The sequence below is a fragment of the Protopterus annectens genome, chromosome 7.part0 (genome assembly GCF_019279795.1).
Source record: "Protopterus annectens isolate FY-2018-M chromosome 7.part0, PAN1.0, whole genome shotgun sequence".
NCBI lineage: Eukaryota > Metazoa > Chordata > Ceratodontiformes > Protopteridae > Protopterus > Protopterus annectens.
This window is the reverse complement of record NC_056739.1, coordinates 352,536,258-352,558,621: the sequence shown is the minus strand read 5'-3', so window position 1 is coordinate 352,558,621 and position 22,364 is coordinate 352,536,258. Positions and strand designations below refer to the sequence as shown.

The 22,364-nt window shown below is 40.2% G+C and overlaps 1 protein-coding gene across 7 annotated transcripts in view; it reads left to right on the top strand.

The window, feature by feature from the left end:
• Positions 1–22,364, top strand: part of LOC122806463 (plasma membrane calcium-transporting ATPase 1-like) — a 1,798,374-nt gene that overhangs the window by 1,415,215 nt on the left and 360,795 nt on the right. For all 7 annotated transcript variants that reach the window (XM_044076929.1, XM_044076926.1, XM_044076924.1 and 4 more), the window contains one exon: positions 6,300–6,514. In XM_044076929.1, coding sequence (XP_043932864.1) covers positions 6,300–6,514 — 215 coding nt within the window. The remainder of the gene's footprint in view (positions 1–6,299; positions 6,515–22,364) is intronic.

The following is a 22,364-nucleotide window of genomic DNA, read 5'->3' as shown; positions in this document are numbered from 1 at the left end:
TGTAGAACACAGCCTGGGATGTTGTCTGGTCCCATGGATGCTGTGTTCTTGGCCTTGGAGAGTGTGGTTTTTACCTGTGCAGTCGTGATTACAGGAACTTTGCATTCTTCCGGTATAGAGATGGGCTCTTTAGGGGGTGAGAGGGGGGTAAAGTTAGCACTGAGCCTATCTGCCAGGATGTTGGCAGTATCAGTTGGGTCTGTATATTTAGTGCCATTGTGCTGTAACTCAAAGCAGATCTGAGTATTGCCATTGAGGTTCTTGACATAGCTATAGAATGCTTTGTGGTTGTATTTAGAATCAGTGGTGATTTTGTTTTCGTAACTAGCTTTGGAGGATTTTATCAGGTATCGCAGCTTCTTACTGAGGCTGACCAGGGAGCTCCTCCACTCGCGGGATTTTACTCTCTTTTGCAAGAGTATATTCCTTCTGTTGTACAGTTTGTTTATGGCAGGGGACCACCAGATTGGCTTCCTTTTTTGGAGGATAGCGTCTTGGTTCTGTTTGGGATAGCACGATCCATGCACTGTTGTAAGTGCTTATAAAGTGCAATTGTGTAGGAGTCAGTAGTCGTAACTCTATTGTCCATCTGCATGGGTGTCATGAAGTTCACCACTTCTGTCTTAAGAAGCATGAAGTTGGCTTTGGAGAAATTTTTTTACCATGGTTTCCTTAATGGGAGGGGGGGGGAGGCATGATGTGGATATTTAGGGTAATTAGCTTATGGTCGGAGCGGACCAATGAGGCGTTGACTTCAGGTGTGGAACACCGGTCACTCATATTGGTAATGACTAGATCCAGGATATTGTTGCCCCTGGTGGGGGTGTGGATAAGTTGATCCAGGGCATTGGAGTTTATGAATTCCAGAAAGCGTTGAGCGAAGGAGTTGATACATGAGTAGTTTTCCCAGTTAATGGTGGGGTAGTTGAAATCACCCATTATTAGGGTGTTTGGTTGAACCCTAATATTTTCCAGTACATCAAGAAAAGAGGAGTGGGGATCCTGGGGCATGGTGGGTGATCTGTAGCAAGCTACAATTTAGATTGCAGTTTTGCCCAGAGTTAGTTGCACTTGGATAACCTCGGCTGTATTATGCTGAGCAGCTAGCCTGGAGGTGTGGATATCCTTAATGAATATGGACACACCTCCACCTTTGGTGTTCCGGTCCACGTTACATGGCCGAAAAGTGTGGTTTGAGTTATAGCCTGGTAGTGCAGGGGTGCTCTCTGGAGCCTTGAACCAGGTCTCAGTCACTGCACGGATATCGATGTTCTCCATTGTAAGGAGTGCCTCGAGTGAGTGCATTTTGAAATTTAGACTTCTAGCATTGAGTAGCATCACCCTCAGTTTTTCCTTGCCTGTTCCTGTTACGGTGGTGAATTTGTCATTTGAACCTTGCCTAAAAAAGGCACTATAGGGGTGGCAAGAACCTTAGCCAGTATCCGGAATCCCAGGGGTGACATTTGCAGGCCATCTCTGGCAAAGCATCGTGGACTGTCGACCATGTCATCCCAGGCAGACAGATACTGGATCCCTTTAGAATGGCACCAGAAGCTTAGCCAATTGTTGAAGTCAATCATTTTGTCCTTGTACTGCGGCATCATTCTGGTTGATGGTAGAATGCTACTCAGGGCTAGGGTCATACCTGCCTGGGCTACAAGATCAGAGAGCTCTTCCATGTCTCTTTTCATGTAGTCCAGGGAGGTACGTCTCAGGTAGTTCACACCAACATGGATAATGACAGAGTCATATTTGTACTTGTTGTGGAGTGACCTGAGTGCGTGGGTTATGTGGCGGATCCTGGCACCCGACAGGCAGCTGACAGTAACCTTCTCCTTGTTTAGCCTGGTGAGTTGGACATCAGTGTGCCTGACTATAGCGTCGCCTATGACTAGTGTGTTGGGTACGTTGTTTTGCCTTATTGGCTGTGGTTGAGTGGCACACTGTGTCTGCGGGCTATGTGTCATTTGGGTTGTGTTGGGGGGGTGGAGGTTGCTTGCATTTCTGCTTTGGAGGTCTCTGTTGCTTGAGCAGATTATTATTGAGAGCCTCCGTGAATGTTTTTGTGTTTCTATGTGTGGATTTTGTTTGTGTAGATTTAGTGAGACTATGTGATGAGTGTGGTGTGGTGCAAGTGTTTACCTTCTCCTCTTGACTGTCAAGTTCAGTCTTGATTGGAGAGAGCTTTACCTCAAGTTTGGCTAGATAAGTGCATCTCTCACAGGTTGTAGTGTTGGGTGGTAGGAGGAGAGGGTTGTCTGTGTACATGAGGCAATTTCTACATTGCCCAAGATGCCTAGATTCATCAGAGAGACAGGAGAGAACACTGAGTTGTGAAAGTTGCTGCTACCTTCTCTAAGGATAACATTTTAACTACTAGAGAATACAAGGGGTAAATGCTGAGCTCTCACTTTCCTGTTTGGCATTTTTTCTGTAGACATCCATGTCAATATCCCAAAAGTGTGTTTAACCCAGTTTGCTGATGACTACAAGCTGGATACTATAATCCACTGATGCTAGCCAACTCCAGCAATGGCTAGGATATGCACATACCTAGTATGCGGAAAAAGTCTCAAGCTAAGTGTAAGAAAAAAAGTGCACAATAGCTACCACATAATATGTTGTAAATGGTAATCCTCTGCCGACAGCCATTATTGTAAGAGACCTGGGTACTTATATAAACAGCATTCTGTCATTCGATCATCATATTTCCACCATATTCAAAAAATCCTCCTAGAAGGCCCATTTAATTTCAAGGGAATATTTTCAATGTGCAAAGTTATCATCCTGCCACTGTTACAAAACGTTTCAGTCCCGTCATTGAATACATTGCCCCTTTGTAGGCTTGCTCCATATGGAAGTTGAGTATTAAGTGAATGAAAAGACTGAGAACTTTCAAAGTTTGCCTACTTAATGGTGCACATGGCCAGGCATCCTATGCTCCCTGTGATTGCTTGCCTAATATTGTTCATGTATACTGTTGTCTTAGTCACTTTGTAAATGTCTTCTGTGTGAAAGGTTCTACACTTTGAAATTCCCTCCCAGATGACATCAGGCAATGTTCTAAGTCTGGCAGTCTTCATATCCCAGCTAAAATATTTTTTTTTCACCTGAAGGTAAAATGCTTTTCCCTTGGTGCTGTGACATAAGGAGCCTACACTGCACCTTTACACAGGTGCTTGTTTAGAAAATGTCTCTCTGGTGTTCCTTATCAGCATAGTTTTATGCCATGTTAATTACAGAATTAAGGTTAAATATTTTTGGAAAGAGTTACTAGCACCGTTGTGTTTCTTTATACTGTATAATGTTGTTACATATTTTATTTGGGTTCATATTACATTATCGAACTTCCAGAAGGTCGAACACCAGATGTTCGAACTTGGAAGATCGAAATGTAATAACATCGAAACATCAGAACAGCAAATTGTTTCCCAGGTAAAAAATACGCTGTTCCGAAAAACACACACACACAAAACACAAGCACACCAAAAAACCTTATAAACCTACACTAAACCTTACATACACAACTACCTATGCACTAACCTTAACCCTAAGGTCCGTCACTATCACACACTTACTTTACCCGCCCCTTAACCCTAAAGTCAGTCACTATCACACACTTACCTTACCCACACCCTAACCCTAAAGTCTGTCACTATCGCACACTTACCCGCGCCCTAACCCTAGTCTGTCACTGTCGCACACTTACCTTATCCGCACCCTAACGTCTGTCACTATCGCACACTTTCCTTACCCGCACCCTAACCCTAAAGTCCATCACTATCGCACACTTACCTTACTCGCACCCTAACCCCAACGTCCATCACAATCACACACTTACCTTAACCCGTTCTGTAACCTTCGCACCACAGTGGAGAAAATGTCAAAGCCACAGAAATGTCCAACCGAATTCTTTCTCTGGGAAAGAATTCGGACTTCCGTGGCTTCGACATTTTCACCTTTCGAATTTCCACTTTCGAACTTCTGGTGTTCGACCTTCTGGAGGTTCGATTAGGTAATAAGAACTCAATTTATTTGGCTCTGTGGCCAGACATTGACTCTTTTGTGACTGACACAAAAGCATAATATCACCGAAGTCCGTAAAGTATTTGATATAAAAAAAAAATCAATGAAAAAAGTGTTATTACGTGGGGTAGCAAGCTGTGGAGGCTGCCTTCTTCACATTCCCACTACCTAAATATACCAACTCAGGGGTTGATGATTTTTAGGCTTTCACAACCTCAATTTTCTGAAACAAATCTCAGTGGTTGGGAGAGTGGGAGAGTGGCTTAATTGCTAAGGTGTTTGCCTTATAACCACACAAAAGATTGACATTCATTAGTGTTGGCAATAGTCATGACACCTGCGTTGTATGTCTGGTATAACAGACTTGAGACTAACAAAAAATAAATAAGTCTGAGACCAGCTCTCCTGTCTTTAGATAAAATAAAGGATTAGCATGTTAAGCTGATATTTATTTATTATTATTTGTTAACTGATTTGTTTGTAGGCAGAAATGCTAGGCTATCAATCTGCAGACTATTGCAAGCCTAGCCCTAGAATCAAACCCCTGTACCTTTTATTAGGGAGACAAAGACCTTACCTATTTATGCTATCTCCATTCCCAAATACAATGGTACACTGGTCCTAAAATTATTTTAAAGCATGGCCTGGGCCTCAAGGACATCAGTGACAAATGATGATTTCATACACTGGGTAAATGAAATACATAAGGGCAACTTATAAGCGACTACAAAAACATGTACCATTCAGATAGTTTCCAGTTAGCTACTGTAAATGTTGAACTAAAGAGTTACAGAAACTTTTCACTACTTAACTGCAAGGTAGGATACTTAATGAAGAAATGACGAAGAGAATGAACTAGTTGACAACAGTACAGGGAATTGAGAGATGTAAACAACACTATTTTCTGGAGTGTAACTGTGCAGCCTTGATACCGTGTGTAACATCCTGTGCGACAGCATGTCAGCGTTTTCATGCTGCTTGTCAGATGGTGCGTGTGACTGACAGTTCTGAACATTCTGATGGTGCGTGTGACTGACAGTTCTGAACTTTCTGATGGTGCGTGTGACTGACAGTTCTGAACTTTCTGATGGTGCGTATGACTGACAGTTCTGAACTTTCTGATGGTGCATGTGACTGACAGTTCTGAACTTTCTGACCATCAATTCAGTTATGCCATTAAACCTTTTTTTATGTACATGCACACATCTATATATGCAGTGTAATATATATATGTATGTATATATATATATATATATATATATATATATATACACACATACATACATACATACATACACATACACACACACACACACATATATGTAGCTAGATATATAATATATGTGTACAATTATATATATAGAGAGAGCGAGAGAGAGAGAGATGGTTTGACCTCCACTTTGTCTAAGATGTATGTCTTATCCTGTGTTTAAGCCCCATACTATGTTGTTCAGCCAACAAGCAGTAAAATTCATAGACTGAACTTTGTATGTCATAGTTCAGGGAGAGAAAAAGCAGTCTCTTATTTACAGAGTAATAGTGGTCATTACTAAATACCTTATAATTCATGGTAATCTTTGTATATGTATAGTTTAGTAATTTAACAAAGTGTGCAACCTTTAGTAGTTAACTTTCAAAAGGAAGTCAATAAATCTTGGAGTTGGGGGGACAACGGAAAATCTCATGGCAAACTAAAGCTACCATGTCTAAATCTTGCTTTTGAGAGAGAACTCCAAACTGTGTTGTCTATCTATAGTTTTTTCAAGTGATGTGTGAAGTTTTTCTTTAACAACTCTTCAGATCATACCTGTTTTGATGCCAGCGTTCACATCTGCCAACACATACTGCATGGCTTTTCTGCAGTGATTCCACATAACAGATGGTTTCTATGGAGACATTAGGTTTGAAATTAATGCTTTCATGTTAGGTAGGTGGTACAATTAACTGTAAGAAATATGTGTTTCTGCCACACGGACACGTTTCTGACTTTCTTAGTGACTGAACACTTACTTGAGACTACATTTTTGGTAAGACAGTGACATTGAAAGATGAGAAAAATAATAATTACTATTTTGCATGTTGGGATGTCTGGGATTATGCTGGCCAATGGCTAGTAAATGTTGGTATATACCAAAGTATGTGCTTTCTTGTGAAAACAGCAGTCCACCTTCTTCAGTGCCCCCCCCCCCCCACGATGGTCAAATTGTTTGAATTTGAGGCTGACTGTAGATTATACATGGAGACTTACGATGTCTGTCTTTTTCTCTTTGCAGGCCTCCTCATGTCTGCCATCACCGTTATTATCTTGGTGCTGTATTTTGTGATTGACACGTTTGGGGTTCAAGGCCGACCCTGGCTAGCAGAGTGCACTCCCATTTACATCCAGTATTTTGTTAAGTTCTTTATCATTGGTGTGACTGTACTGGTAGTGGCAGTTCCTGAGGGCTTGCCATTGGCTGTCACAATTTCCCTGGCGTACTCTGTCAAGGTAGGTTGAAAACCACACATTCTAGTGCTGCATTTGTTTGCTTCTAGCTAAATTTTTCTTTTCTTCTTTGGTAATCGCCTGATGCTGTAATAATTACTCAGTGTACTATTCTATTTTGATTTTTTGATTGCACTTGGTCTGAAGTACTGTTTTATTTGCTGTAACTCAAGTTGTGAAAAAATCCTCCCTAAATCAGTTAAGCCACCTGGTCAGCAAAAGAACTCTGGGGCAAAGAGTTTATTTCTGTGCTATCCACAGCTTATTTTTTTTTTTACTTTTCTCCCATCCCCATACTTGACAGATACATTAGTCTCCTGCTGTTAGACATTATGATGTCATGGGCTGGTATGGGAGAGCAAACACAACCCCTGAACTACTCATTTCTGTACTGATATATGTGCTGTTTGGATCTTGAGCCCAGCTTTCATGGTGGAAACACTTACACATTCAGTACCTAGATAATACAGGTGTTTGAAGTGCTCTTGTGACTGCAACATCATGAACAAGGCTTACACAACAACTTCCTCTTTCATGGGGTGGGTGAAGAGCATGAGATCATAAACTTCTGTAGGTGCCAGTGGTTTATCAGCCATCTGGAGATTGCTGGGAATAGTCAGAGGTCTGCCTAATGACTCGCATCACAGTGGACATTAAGAGAGTACAGCACTAGGATTGGCAAGAGGATTCACTGTGCTTTTTCAGTGTGGTGTGGCTGCAACACCCAAAGGATGCAATGCATATGGAGCACATATGTCAGTCCCACCCAACCAGAGTTTCATGGTTCTTGCATGCAGCAAGTAGCCACTCAACTAGAAAAGGGTCAAGCTGTACCCATTCTCCACATTGGTGGACAATGAAAGGCTTTTGACAGGGACATCTCAGACAGCCATCTTGGGAGTGGTGGCTACCGTTATGGTGAATTTTGTGCATTTCTCTTCTGGACTTTTGCTATTTCCAGAACAAGTGTAATTCTTACCAGCATGTTTCATTATATTGATTGTATGCAGAGTTTGAATTTTTTGTGCTTTTTGGTAGTCTGGAGGTTGGAGTACATATGGCATATAGGATATATGTCTTCCTGAGAACCAGCTTTAACTGTACAAATGTTATGTTTTGCATCAGTCAAAAGTTTGCATGGAACAAGGCTGTGTTCTTGTCCACTGAAATGTCTGCTGCATGAAAGCACTCAAAGGTACTCTTTCAGTTTGTAGATCAGTTGTACAGTATAGTTTGTCTACTGACTCGTAGAGCTTTAACCTGTACCAGATGTGAAGAGTTTGCAGCGAAGGTGCCCTCAGACAATTTGAAGACTGTTTTTCTTTTACATTTGAGCTTGATATCGGGTTAAACGTAGCCTGCCCCATGTTTCTTTTTTTTCTTGGACTGACTTTGGGTATGTTGAGTGTCACTCTTATGTTCATTAAGAAGACGTTGAGGCTTGGTTGTTCGTTTAAGTAGTTTATTGTATACAAATTTATCAGTATGGATAGCAGGAACATTAAAAGAAACAACTTAAACAATCTAACTAACTGACTGACTACATGCATGCTCACACTCTGGGTGCTCACTCAAAAATGCACTGTTGTTTGCATGTGCTGAGTACTTGCTGACTCACTGGACAGCTTCTTAAACATATATCACACACACTGGTCTACATCCTCCCTGTTTACTGAGCTGTCTCATATAAATAATAACATTTCAATAGGCATGCAATTATACAAACACTAATAAAGAAAAACAACAGTCATGTCCAGGTTGCTGTGCGTCTGGAAGTAGGTTTCGAGATTCAACCTGATCTTGCAACATAATAGGACTGAGTTTAGCAACAGGGACAGTCATTTGGGAATGTTCTGCTTGAGGAGTCTCAGAGATTTTCTTAGGAATGGGGATTGCTGGCGGAATGTCCTATGGAACAGGAACATTGGACAAGTTACTCTGAGAACTTGAGTCTTTGTCACAGGCAAGATACTGTAACACTAGTTCAGACACTGGTAACAAATGCTTCCGATTAAGTCTGAATTCCACTCCTTGTGATTCCACAATATACGATCTCCACTCTTGACACAAACTTTTCACAAATTCAATGCAATCAAAACCTTTTTAAGTCTGCATCCTCACTATCTCCCCTTTTTTCAATGAACAGAGCGGTTTGCTGGTTTTATCATAGTTAGACTTCTGGGTCAAATGCTTTTTCAACAGTTGGGCTTTTACTGCTTTGTTGTTCTTAGCACTTTGCTGCTGACTGGTAGTGTGGTTCTGGTTTGTCTCAACATAAGTCTCTGGGCAGGTGAACCAAGATGTTTATCACGAGGAATGTTTCTAAGATTTAACAAGTTGAGAAAAACATTGGTATTTCATGTCTGGATTTCTCTGTTTTGCCCTTTGAACTGCACATTTAGCCAAGCCATTTGAGGGTATTCAGGACTACTCTTAATATGAACAAAGTCCCATGTTTCTGCAAATCTGTTGAACTGCTGACTAGTAAACTGTGCGCCATTGTCAGAAGTAACTCTGTGTGGACTACTATGGACAGAAAAATGTTGCTTCAACTTAGTAATGACAGTACTGAAAGTTAGATTGGGAAGTAGATCAATCACGAACCAATTTGAATAAGAGTCTACTAACACCAAGTAATATTGACCATTCCACTCAAAGATATCTGTAGCTACTGTTGACCAAGGTAGTTCAGGAATCTGGCTTAACTGAAGTGGTTCTTTTTGTTGATGTGGCTTTGTACTATTACATACTGAACAAGATGAATGTACTTTCTCAATATCTCTTGACACAGAAGGCCAAAATACTAGACCTCTCGCTTTTCTTTTGATAGAACCAGTTCCTTGGTGGCCACAATGCAAGATCTTAATATAGTCTTGTAAGGATTTTGGAACAGTCACTTTAGGAAGTTTCATGATGCCATTTTCTGACAAAATCTCATCTCTGCATGAAAAATATGGTTGCACTTCTACTGGTAAACAAGATTTCTTTGAAGGCCATCCTTGACTGATAAAGAGGGTTTAGCTTCTGGAGAACTGGATCTGAAGCTGTGTGAGTTCTGAGCTCATCAAGACATGTGGAAGAAAAAATTCTTACTTCCATGACCTCAAAATCAAGTTGGCCATTGTTATGCTGCTCTGGTTTTTCTGGGCGATCTAGATAATGTATGAGCAAAATAAAGAAATTTGCCTTTTGTGTAAACAAGACTGAAGTTGTACTTTTGCAGTTTGACCATCATATGTTTCAGTCTAGCTGGAGCTGTATGCATAGGCTTTCTCAAAATAGTAATTAGAGGTTGGTGATCAGTTTCGATCTGGAGAGGTCAACCATAAATATAGTCATGGAACTTCGAACATGCAAACACAATTTCAAAAAACTCTTTCTCAATCTGGGTATACTACATCTCTGTTTGGGTAAGAGTTCTCAAAGGATAGGCTTCTGGTCTACCCTCTTGAAGAATGACTGTACCTAGACCAAACTTAGAAGCATCACAGGAAAGAGTTGCAGGTTTGTGAACATCATAGTAGCTGAGGGTTGGTGGGCTAGCAATTTTCTGTTTCAGGACATCAAATATTCTTTGGTGCTGTTCTGACCATGACCAAATTACATTGTTGAATGTCAGCTCTTGTAATGGTGCTGAAAGTTGGCTTAAATCTAGAATGAACTTACCTAAATAGTTGACCATGCCAGGAAAACTGTAGGGCTTGCACATTGTCTGGAGCTGGCATCACGAGAACTGCTGTTTGCTTTGAAGAATGTGGTCTTAAGCCTGAACTGGTAAACAAGTGACCAACATGAGTAACTTCTCATAGCCTAAACTTGCACTTCTGAGGATTCAGCTTAAGATTCACTTCACATGCTCTTTCTGGAAATTTCTTGAGGTTTTTGTCATGTTCGGCTTCACCAATGCCTCCTTCTAGAATATCATCTACTATAATAGCACAGGGTATAGCCAGAAAAAATTTGCTCTATTGCACACTGAAAGACTTCACTGGCAGAATTTATTCCAAATAGCATTCTCAGAATTCTGTATCTTCCAAATGGCGTACAGAATGTGGTTAACATTGACTTTTTTGGGTCAAGCAAAATTTGCCAGAAGGAACTCTCTGCATCTAAGACACAAACACTAGTGGCAATTGGCTTGAGGGCAACAACTTCTTCAGCTGTGCACATTGGATGATGAGACCTTTTTAATGCTTTCTTCAAATATCTTAGATTAATACATGTTCTGATATCATCTGAGCTTTTATTATGAGCTACTGCCATGGAGGATAGTTATTCAGTTTGTTCTTCTACTGGATAAATTACTACTAGCTGCACCATTCTGTCTAGCTTGGCTTTGACTTTGCTGTGCATAGCTATTGGAACTTTCCGTGCTGCTCTGATCTCTGGATCTAACTTCATAGAGTACACAACTGGTAGTTTGCCTAGTTTGTCTGCAAAAATATCAGCATATTCAGAAAAAATAGTTTGGGTTTACATGGTGAACTTTATTAAGTGAAAGCAGTCCCATTTTCGAGCTGTCTCTGAGGCCTACTAATGACTGCATGTGTCTCTTGACTACAAAAAATTGCAAGTCATAGCTGTTTCCAGCAGAATAACATGAGAGCACTACTGAGCCCTCAGTTTGAATCTCTTCACCACCGTAAGCAACAAGCTTTGCACACTTTGTCAAATCAAGTTCTTTTGGAATTTTTACTCTAGCAAATGTTTCTGCTGACATAACATTGCACTTTGAGCCAGTATCTCCTTTGAGCTCTACAGGACTCCGATTAATCTAAGCAGTACAAAAGATTTCATTCTTTGCCCACAAATCTACTGCATTAACTGTTTCACCAAGCACAGACACACCATCAACATAAAAAGTAGAGTTGCAGCTTTCTAATTTATCAACTTGCCTCTTGGAATGCCCTCTTTTAATTAAAAAAGTGCCTTATTTGATTTACAAAACATTATGAAATTATTACAGTTATTGCAAGAATGACACTACTGACCAAAAGCAAAGCACTTTTCTTGTTTGGGTTTGTGATTTCTACCACAATTACAGCTGACTCTGAAGCTAGGTTGGAGCACATGTTTTGACTTTGCTGGCTCACCATTATGTTTCAGTGAGCATGCTCTGGAATTTGCTGGAAAGACTCGGGGTTTCTCAGAGACTGTTACAGGACCTGCAGTAGCTGCCATGTGCTTGGGCCTGTTTCTTTTAAACAGGGTCTGCATACTATCAACATGAGGTTTGTCACCATGCCTTCCACAGCTAGTCTTATTTGTAAGTATACTTCTGTGCTTTTCTGTAAGCTTGTATATCTGACAAATCCCAGTGGCCTTATTTGATGTTAAATTACTGTCTTGAAGCAAAATCTTTCTCACTGTGTCATTTTTAATGCTACACACAAGCCTGTCCTTTATCAACTCATCTCCCAGTTCATTAAATCTGCATGTTTTAGCGTTGTTTCTCAAGTCTGTTATATATGCTGCAAAGGTTTCACCAGGCTTTTGATCTCTTTTATAAAATAAATGCCTTTACATTATAACATTCATTTGGGGGATTACACATTTCTCTAAATTTATGTTTTAAGCATTCAGGGTCTTCCCTTGTTTCAGCCAGTAACACTATATGGCCATCTCCCTCCTTCCCTGAAAACACAGCAGGTGCATACACAAATGAACATTCCCTTTCAGTGGCCTCTGAACCAGCTAAATTAAGTAGAATAAATGATTTTGTACATCCGTCTTTGTCAGAAAGCGCAGCAGGTATGAAAATATCTCATTCCTGCTCAAACACACTCCAGTTTTCTACAGTATTATCAAACACAAGCAGTGCAGGTCTGTGAAAACCTTCTGCCATTCCCACAGATTATAGTAAAGCACAATTGAACATTGGCCCTTATAATTATGTATGAATATTCACACACACCAGGTACTTGTATTAATATTCAAATGCACAATACGCTCTTCGAAATACTGTACTCTGTGAAATGTGCTTTGAAATAACTGTACTTTGTAAAATATTCTTTGAAATGACTGTACTTTGCGAAATAACTCCACTGTAATACTGCACACACTTGCAAACACTTTGCACACTTCAGATATTTTGAATAGCTTTAGTTAATACGAAAAAGTAGCACATAGCAAAAATACAGTTGTTTTCCCTTTTTTGTACATTTTATGTGATTCAGGTATTATTTCAAACATTTTTGTATTTATTTCAAATATTTTTATCAATATGTCACAGTTTCAGACATTTCATTTAATAAGAAATTTGTTTTGAACATTCTGAGTGCTTTGTTTTATATTTATAGCAACATAAAAATCATTTAAGAAAGTTTTAGTACCTGGAATTTGTTTCTGACCTGTTTTGCGAGTCGTTTGAGCAGTAGGGATGATCCACTCCTATATATTCCTCCAACTTTAACTGGTTGCCTCATGGCTGTAACTCTGGATCCCACTTCTGACACCATGTCACTCTTCTTATGTTCATTAAGAAGACATTGAGACTTGGGTATTCGTTTAAGTAGTTTACTGTATACAAGTACATCAGGATGAATGGCAGGGACATTAAACTTAAATGAACCATCTTACTGACTGACGACATACTTGCATGTTCACATTCTGGCTTCTTACTCAAAATGGCACTCTTGCTTGCACATGCTCAGTACTTATATGCATGTGCTGACTCACTGGAAAGCTTAAAGGTGTATTACACACATTGATCTACATTGAGTGTGAAGAAATTGCATTTGTAGTTTCAGCTAAACTGATCGGGCATTTTGTACTGGATTTGAATTCCAACTTGGCTGGTTAAATCCTGCCTGAAATCCCTGGATGGAGATATTTTCTGGATCTTTCTGGATTTTTTTGAGAAATTTGTTTCCCCATTCATTTTAAAGTGCATTTTAGTTAACCCTTTTCTTAAGGAACCATCTTAAATCCTAAAAGAGGATTTTTTATCTGTTTGTAGCTTCCTGAGCTGTATTCTTATTTGTCATGTAATCATCTTGTGGTTCCATTTTAGTATGGTTTTAGATCAAGACACAGCACTGAGACTGACCTTGTTAGGGTAGTTTGTGACCTCATAGCAAGGGGTCAAAGGTTATATTCTGTATTGTTCCTACTTGATCTCTCAGTAGATTTTGACACGGTGCATTATGGGATCCTTCTGGCACATCTTTAGAACATTTGCAGCCTGTCTGGTACTCTATTCAAGTAGTTTGCCTCCTACTTTTCAGGTGATTACTAGGGTAATTGCTAGGGTTAATGACTAATATAGGCCTTCATTTTGGCTCCCTCTTGTTCATGGCTTGCATACTGCTACTAAGATCAGTCATGTAAGGAATAAGTGTTAAGATGTCTTTGTTATGCCAATGGTATTCAATTATATCATTATATCTTCTCAAGACCAAAAGTTTGATGTTACCCCCCCCCCCAGAAAACCGTTGAATTCCATCCCCTGTTGGATAAGAATTAACTATTTGAAGCTATGGTGGGTCCATGCTGCATTTGGCCCCCACAGATTTCTCTGCTGATTCCAATCCTCTACTGTGGAAATAATTAGAGTTTACCTCATAGGTTAATGTGATGACTGAAGGACCAGTCATCTGTCTTCCATATGAAGAACATCACCTGGCTTGTTTTGCAGAAATTTCAAAGCATGGTTGAAGTGCTGGGCAAGACCCTGTATTACTTACCTGCATACCTTTATATATTGTAAGCATTCTTCAATGTCACACAACCTTAGAGGTATATAAATTGATAAAATGATCCATCCACTGGACAATAGTTGACATATGACCCAGTTGTCTACAGTGCAGCCACACTCAAGGACGTGTGATTAGAATATGAATTTTGAGGTGTTACAATATCCCCATTTGCTTAAGGATCATCTCCTGGTCCATCTGGGTTAATATAGTCACCCCTGCTCAAACACTTTTCCTGTAAAATGATCCTTCTTAGATGATAAGCTGTACCTCTTCCAGCAAGAGCTTCAGATGCTGTTGTAGCTCCTGCTACTGTAGTCAGGTTGACATTCTGTAGTGAGGTACATGAACAAACAGGACAGCACATGGTCAAACCCTTTTTGCATTAAAATGATGGGGTTTTATCAGTGGGCCATAAACAGAGAGATCATTCTAACAGCCATTCACAGTCCTACAGAAGGGGCTCTGCTACTGGACTCTGTAATCTACAGTTCCAGCCATTTTCATAATATGGAGGACTCAGAAATCCTGTTTTCTCTCAATCTTCCAGAAGAGAGAAATCAACTTTTTTCACCCAGCACCTGAGAAAGTGCAGTCCTTCCCATTTGGTTCAGCAGGGCAATGGGGAATTGATGGTAGATGCTTTCTCTTTTCTGTGGTAGGGAACATTCCTATACATCATTATCACCTCAGATTCCATGTCTAACTGCAAAATGTAGAGAAGATGAGAAGTTCAACCTTATTACCCCTTGTCAGATGAGAAGATAGTCTCTTGCAATGTGTAAAACTATCACACTTCAAGCCAAAGGAGTCTACCTCATCAGGGTTAGCAAATAGCTCCTGGGCTTGATATTAGGGCCTTTTCTATTACGCTGTTTCTCCACAGGAAGTTTAGAGGTGATTCAAGCTGTAAGGAGCCCTTCCACGGATCAGATAGATTCTGTAGAGTGAAAAAAAATCCATTCAGGCAGAGTGGTGACCTATGCTGACTTGTTTTGTTAAAGTGTAGGAAATTTTAATCTTGCATATCTGTGTGATTTAGTTCTCATTTATTCTGCAGTCAGAATGGATGTGTGGTATTTCTGCCACTCATGACCTTAGAGGGTAGAATTACTGGGCAAAACTGTTTGATCAAATAGTTCTACAAAGGAGTTTTATGTCTGTCTTTTGTACACATTTCATGTCACTCCTTTCTTTCAGCCTGCTTTTTCAACTATCAGTTTGTCTTTTGAAGATGTTTTATTTGTGGTAGAGTTCTAGAACATTCTTTGTACAGGACTATTTAGGGTTTTTTTTTTTTTTTTTTTTTAGTAAAATGGGGTGTACTTCAGGGCTAACCGGTGTAGACATTGTCCTAAAACATTTCAGTCACCATCTTGTTTCACTCTGGAATCAAACTCCAAAGAGGGAAGGACCCTTTGCACACTGGATGTGCAATAAGAGTCAGCACACAATTTTTATTCGTAGAGGTTGCCAGAGTTTAGGAAGATGAAATGCCTACTCACATTCTGCTGCAGGGAGACTCACTCTGACAGTTGGTTTAAAAGATCTATTGGAAAATGATGATTAAAAGGGCTAGTCCGTCAAAGACACAGAACTGTTGTACTTCAAGAATTCAACACCGTGGATTTTTGTGTTGTGACTCTTTCAACAGTTTACAACTTCACCAAGAGTTATTTTGCTGGACGACAATTCCAGGATTCAGTTTTCCATTGACATGTAATTGGTATATCATTTAATTTTCTAATTTTTAACTTTTGCCTGTTCCAGTCTCCTAACAGTTACCTACTGGATAAGGCTCCTGATATCAAATACAAATTATACAATAAAGGGTTTTCATTATTCTGAAATGTGCACAATGTTTGGACCGCCAAGTCGGCGTGCTTATTGTAAATCCAGAAAAAAGTTCAGTAGCCGTATTACAGAGATATTTATTTTTCTCAGCATTGCTATCAAATTCTGAATTCACAACTGCTCTAAAGTGTGCTTTACGATGACTTCTAGCTGCCAAAATGTGAACAGTGAAACACTCTGCATACATAATTGTCAGATGTAGATTTAAAGAGGTGGAATCTGGCTCAACACAAAAATCTAATCAAAGCCCAAAATGGCAATCAAATGTTTACATAAACATAGAAACTTAATAGAATAATAGATGTTATCTTACAATTTTGATGAATATGAACCCTGTGTCTTGAACATCTCTCATTATTTAGTGAATACAATTCTCAGCCATTTGCCTGAAAATCACAGGTTTTATGAGCTGCACAATAAATATATGAAGCAACACTCTGGACATTCTGCAAAAATCTGGACAGTTGAAACATATGGTCAGGATGTCAGGAGTAGAAACAGCTCCAAGAATATGGCATCCTGACACATTTTTAAAGCCTTTTGGTTATTAAAATGTGCTGTGCAAGCGTCTGCACATTTATGTACAGTACCCGCTTTGAAAATATACAAGGAAGAAGCATGTGAAGGACATTAAAGTTGATTTATATAATGGCACTATTTTAAAAAGGTAAGTAACTTCTTTTTAAATAATGTCATTGTCTAATAGCAGTAATTGGCTTTGTGTAGTCACTTGGGCTTTGCCTTCATGATCAAACCATGTAAACCATGGGTAAATTCTGAGATAGCCACACATGGTAGTGGGTTACTGCTAAAAGATGTACATTCATTCTGTCAGTTGATTTTCGAGGAAGCTGTCGTCATTGTGCGCTTTATCCTGCCATCTCCTGCATTTTGGTTCCCAAGTTCCTTCTTTCCAGCAGCTGCTGATAGAGTTTCCACTAAACAGGAAGGACTGAGTGCGGCTTCTTGTAGGCTGCTGTTTTCCATATTCTTTTGTGTTTGTTGAGTAAATGTCATCTTCAGGACTTAGAATGTAGACTTGCAGTGCTCAGTGCTATGTGTTTGCCATCTGGACAAATGGTAAGCCATTAAGACCCCATTCAGAAAGTCATAGAGGTTGCCATATTTGTCCATTGCAATTAAGTTTTCTTCTGAATAGTTTGCTGTGATTAATGTAACTGCGATGTTTACAACAGCTACAGAAGTGGATACCTTACTTGTCAGAGGTTCTTAGCCGAGAGAAGCAAGCAAACGTGGTTCACATTTGTGCATTCTTATGATTAAGTTAAGGGCATACAGCAAGTATTGTTTCCTCATCTTATGTATGAATTAGTGTTCTGGCTATAAAGATATGTGCAGGAAAGCACAAAACCTAATTCAGTGGAAAACAAAAATGGGATGCCCTTAGATGGACAGTAGCCGTCACCCCCCCCCCCCCCCACCAATCTAAATACATCTAAATACTACAAGTATTAAAGTTCATATCTCAAAGTAAACTATTTTTTTGAAGGAGAAGTGACAACAATCAAAATGATGTATTGTTGTCGGGGAAAAGCAGGCACAATTTACTACAATTTTAGACAGTTTTAGTCTCCTAACGTAAAGAATCATGCAATAAATACTTGATTAAGCTGTGAAACGGTTGTTAACTCAAAGATATGTGTTCAAGAAGGCCACAGTCTAACAATCATATAAGTTCATCCGGATTGTGTTTCATTCAACTTTTGGTTGGTACAATCTTGATAATAGTTACAAGTCTAAAATACACTTCCCTTCCTTAAATGCAAGTAGCCAGAATAATTTTGAGCATAACAGTAGTATGTAGTATATTGTAGAGAGACCATGAAACAGGTTGGAAGACCGCAGTGGCCAGACTCAGTTACCAGTATTTTTCTACAGAGAGGCAGGCCACTGCCACAAATGTAGAAACCCTGCCTTCTGGACCCAGGGTGTAACTGTCTAAAGTTATGCTAGTCTCTTACATACAGTTCCTGTTTAACTCATTATGAAGCATTTTGAGCAAGAAAAGACCTCCAATTCTGATGCAGATACTGTCCCATCACCAGACTTAACTGTACTGAGCACAACTAGGACAACCATACTATATTATCCACTTGTTCCATTGTACAAGGCCTCCTCTGAGAAGCTGTTCTGCAGGGGATGCAAATATGCATGTGAAATATGAAGCAGAATTATAAATAACATATGTTGTACTGGATTCAATTCATAATCTCGAAGTACTGAAATCTCGAATTTCAGTATCTCGAGAATATGAAGCCAAAAATCCATAAAGTCGAAACCGCAGAAGCACGAAATTTAAAATCGCTACTTCTATACTAAACATACCGCACACACAGACACAAACATGCACCTCCCTACACACACACAAACACCTACCCGACATACAAGCAGGGGGACAAGCCCCCTGCACCCCCCATGTGCAGGGCTGCGCTCCCCACACACACACACACATACACCCTACTTAAATATGCTAACTCCGAGGTCGCACTACACAGATAAACACACAAAAACACCACTACACAAGCTACATTCCCCTCACACACACCGCACTAACAAAACACACTAAAGCCCTTAACCAAAATCCATAAAACACCAAACACTTACCTACATCTCCAACTATCCACTCCCACATCGCAACAGCAGAACCACTAATTCAAAATCTCCAAACATCGGGATTTTGAATTTCGCTCTTAGAGGGTTTCGGTATTCTGCATTTTCTCCTTTCTGGTCTCGGGCTACTGAAATTCGGGATTTCAGTAGTTCGAGATGCTGAAGGGAACCTGTTGTACTAAACAATACTACACTGTTGGCTGAAGGTATAGAAGGACAGTACTGTGAGAATAATGGACTGAATAAGAATGTGGCCATAGATAGGGGAACATACAAACTTAAAAAAATGGTTGTGCCATTTTTTTTTTTTTTTTACTATTGATTTGCAGTCAGCTGCACATATTCATTAACTTTTATTTATCTGAATTTAGACTGGTACCACATAAAAACAATATCCAACAATTAACATTTTAAGTGGCTAACACTTTGGACAAGAAGCGTTTAAGAGGCTTCCTTTTCCCTTGTCCTAAAAGTACTTGAGAGACTATCTGCCATAAATTTAGCTTAAAGTGTTTTATCTTCAATGTTTGATGCTACTCCAAATAGACATCGGCAAATTGTTCCATCCCTGTATTACTTTGTGCTGATAAAACAATTTTTGTTACACATTTTAAACTTGTTTAGAATGAATCCCTTCTTCTCAGTTTAAATGGTGTCAGTGACAGAACAGGTGGCACTCTCCCCTGTGGTGCTGGAAGACCAGAAGGCTGTGGGTTCTTTTCCTACTCCAGGTAATGTGAATGCGAGCTCTGAAGTGCAGAAGTATGGACAATGCTATACCCCTGAGTGTATTATCTTTGGTATGAAATATTAAACCGTGGTCCCATCTGCTCATTCAAGTAGATATAAAAGATCCCACAGCACCAATCAAAAAGAGTAGGATAAGTTCCCTGATACCTTGGACAGATTTCCCCTAGTAGTACAAGTATCACCTTAGGTCTTCCCTAAAAAGAGGCCATTAGCCTAGTGCGACTAACCCACGTAACAAAAGATAGTCAGATAGATAGATAAACCACATGCTGTACCTTCTTTATCCCTGTACATTTAAGAAGAATTCCATCCATAAAAGCCTTATATACCAAGATCAAATTGTATCTTAGTCTTGTGTAAAGTAGGATAAAGCCCAAATGTCTCAGTATGATGGAATATGTAGCGACATATAGACCCAGTCTTATCCTTGTAAAGGAGTTTTGCATCCTTTCTGTTTTTAGGTTCATAGGTGTGTACTAGGCTAATGGCCCTGGAGCCTTTACAAGCCTAGCCCATAGGATTACCCCGGCATCGTGCCACCCGACCTTAGTTCCCAGTACCTCTGTCGAGTAGAGCCACTGGAGTGATCCCCAGGGTGAATTTTGTATTTCCCATCCACGCATCAAGATTTCTGTTGGAGGGCCAGTGAGGTGCTCTCTTTGACATGTACGGGAAGTCTGTTCCATAGCATGGGCAGTGTCTGGGTTATGAACCTGTCCCTCCAGCACGTTCTGTTGATTGTGGTAATGAGGTTGAGGTCACTGGATCATGTGGTGCGGAGGGATTGCGATTTCTTTAGATGTAGCATTTCTAACAGAGCTGGGTCAGACGTAGCTTTGTAGATGTAGCTTTTTTTGTAGATGTTCCCCTCGTACTTTGATACCATACTGTGTTCCTGTACTCTGAGTGGCCTATCTATTCTTGCATGCAGTTGGTACCATAATTGCATAATTCCTACTGCCTGCTTATACAAGAAGGGCCTCTAATTTATAGCTTAGCTCCAATATATTCCTTTGGTTTCATTCCTGTGTGAAATATTCCAAAGTCATTGCACTACTTAACCTTATTTAATGTACTAAAGCTCCAATACTATGGAAGTTCTGCCTCTTCTCTTTCAAATCTCATCACTGCTTTTTTTTTTTTTTTTTTTTTTTTTTTTACAAGTTTAGCACAAGTTTGTTCACTGTTAGCCATCACTGAAGTGGAACAGAAACGTTCTGTGTGTTTAGCATATTTCACCTTGGCAATACTTGGCTACAGATTTGACGATTGAATATTTTATGTACATTTGCTCATAAACCAGTTGGCATAATGATTAAAGTCTTTGCCTCCCATGCACAAGGTACAAGGTTCAATCCACACCCCTGGCCAATATCTGCTTTGAGTTTGCATGTTCTCCTTGTGTCTCTGTGGGGTTTCTCCCACCTTCAAAAAACATGCTGAGTGTTTCCATCTCAAACCCACCCAGAAATGGAGCTGTGGGCAGCAGCACATACTCTACATGGTGCCCTATTGGGGGAAGACTTGTGTAGACTAATTGCTTTGAGCATCTACTGTGGTGCATAGTATCCTAAAGATAGAAGAGGATGGATCCCAGACTGTGTGCTGTGGCAGCGCTAGCCACTCAATGGTGTAAAATATGGCTATAGGTGATTCAGTCATGTTGACTAATGTTGGACAGTAGGCATGGATATTTGCTGGTAATAAGTGGGTTGAGGACCTGGCTTACTTCAACCTTCGCCAGGGAATCATGCTAATGCTGGGAGGGGGGGTGTATGTGCTCCTATTGGCCAGTGGGTGCCTGTCGTAAAGCCAACAACCCCGGATCAGTAAGATACTGGCTGGCTCAGTTGCCTATCTTCGGTTACCTGGGATAGTTCTATTGAGCAAAAGCTATACGTAAAACCAATCAACATGCTAAACATAAACTAAGATTGCTGCTCTCATTGTAGGTTCATTGTTGGGATAGAGCTTGGAAGTGGATGACATAATGGTAAGGAGGAGGCTGGATGTCCTGTCTACTCAGGAGATAAGATGGAAGGGCAGTGCTTCGAAGTCACTTGGCATGGGGTCCTGAGTCTACTATTCAGGAGGAGGACAGGCTAGAAATGGTGTGGGAATTGTGATGAGGAAGGGGCTTCAGAAGACAGTGAGGGACATCATCAGAGTTACTAACACACTCATGGCAATCAGACTCAAAGGTAAAGATAGGGCAGCATTCATAATCTCAGCCTGTGTCACACAGCAAGGTTGTGATAGTGAAGAAAAGAAAGCATTCAGACATCAGTTGCAAGACCTGTTAGATAAAGCAGGACAATATGAAATGGTGTTGATAATGGGTGACCTGAATACACATATCTGGTCAGGCAGAACAGTATACGAGGACTGCCTGGCTCCACATGTGTGGGGAAACAGGAATAAAGAAGGAGAGGCCATTCTAGACTTTTGTATGGCAAATGGCTTTATAGTAGCCACCACATGGTTCAGAAAGAGAGAGAGAGAGAGAGATGGTCACAAGATCACATACAAGAGTGGCCAACATGCAACTCATGTAGACTTCCTCCTAGTAAGAGGGTACTGGGATAGACTCCGTGATTCCAAAGTCCGTTTTCCCAAAGTATAAACCACTGGTTGCCACAATCAGCTGTAAGCAGTGGTCAAAGAAGACTCTAAGGTCAGCATAGACCAAGGGGAATACATAGAAGCCGACTGGAGAGAAAGCACAACAGTTTGAGGAATTACTAAGGGCTCTAGCACCGCAAGAAGAAGAGGAAATAGGTGGAGTTGAAGAATAGCAGCACCTCAAAACAGCATGTGTGAGGACTATAGCACAGATATGTGGCCAAGTCAGGTAATTAAATAAGGTACATAAGGAAAGCTGGTGCTGGTGGAATTAGAAGTCCAGGAAGTCCTCAAAAGAAAGA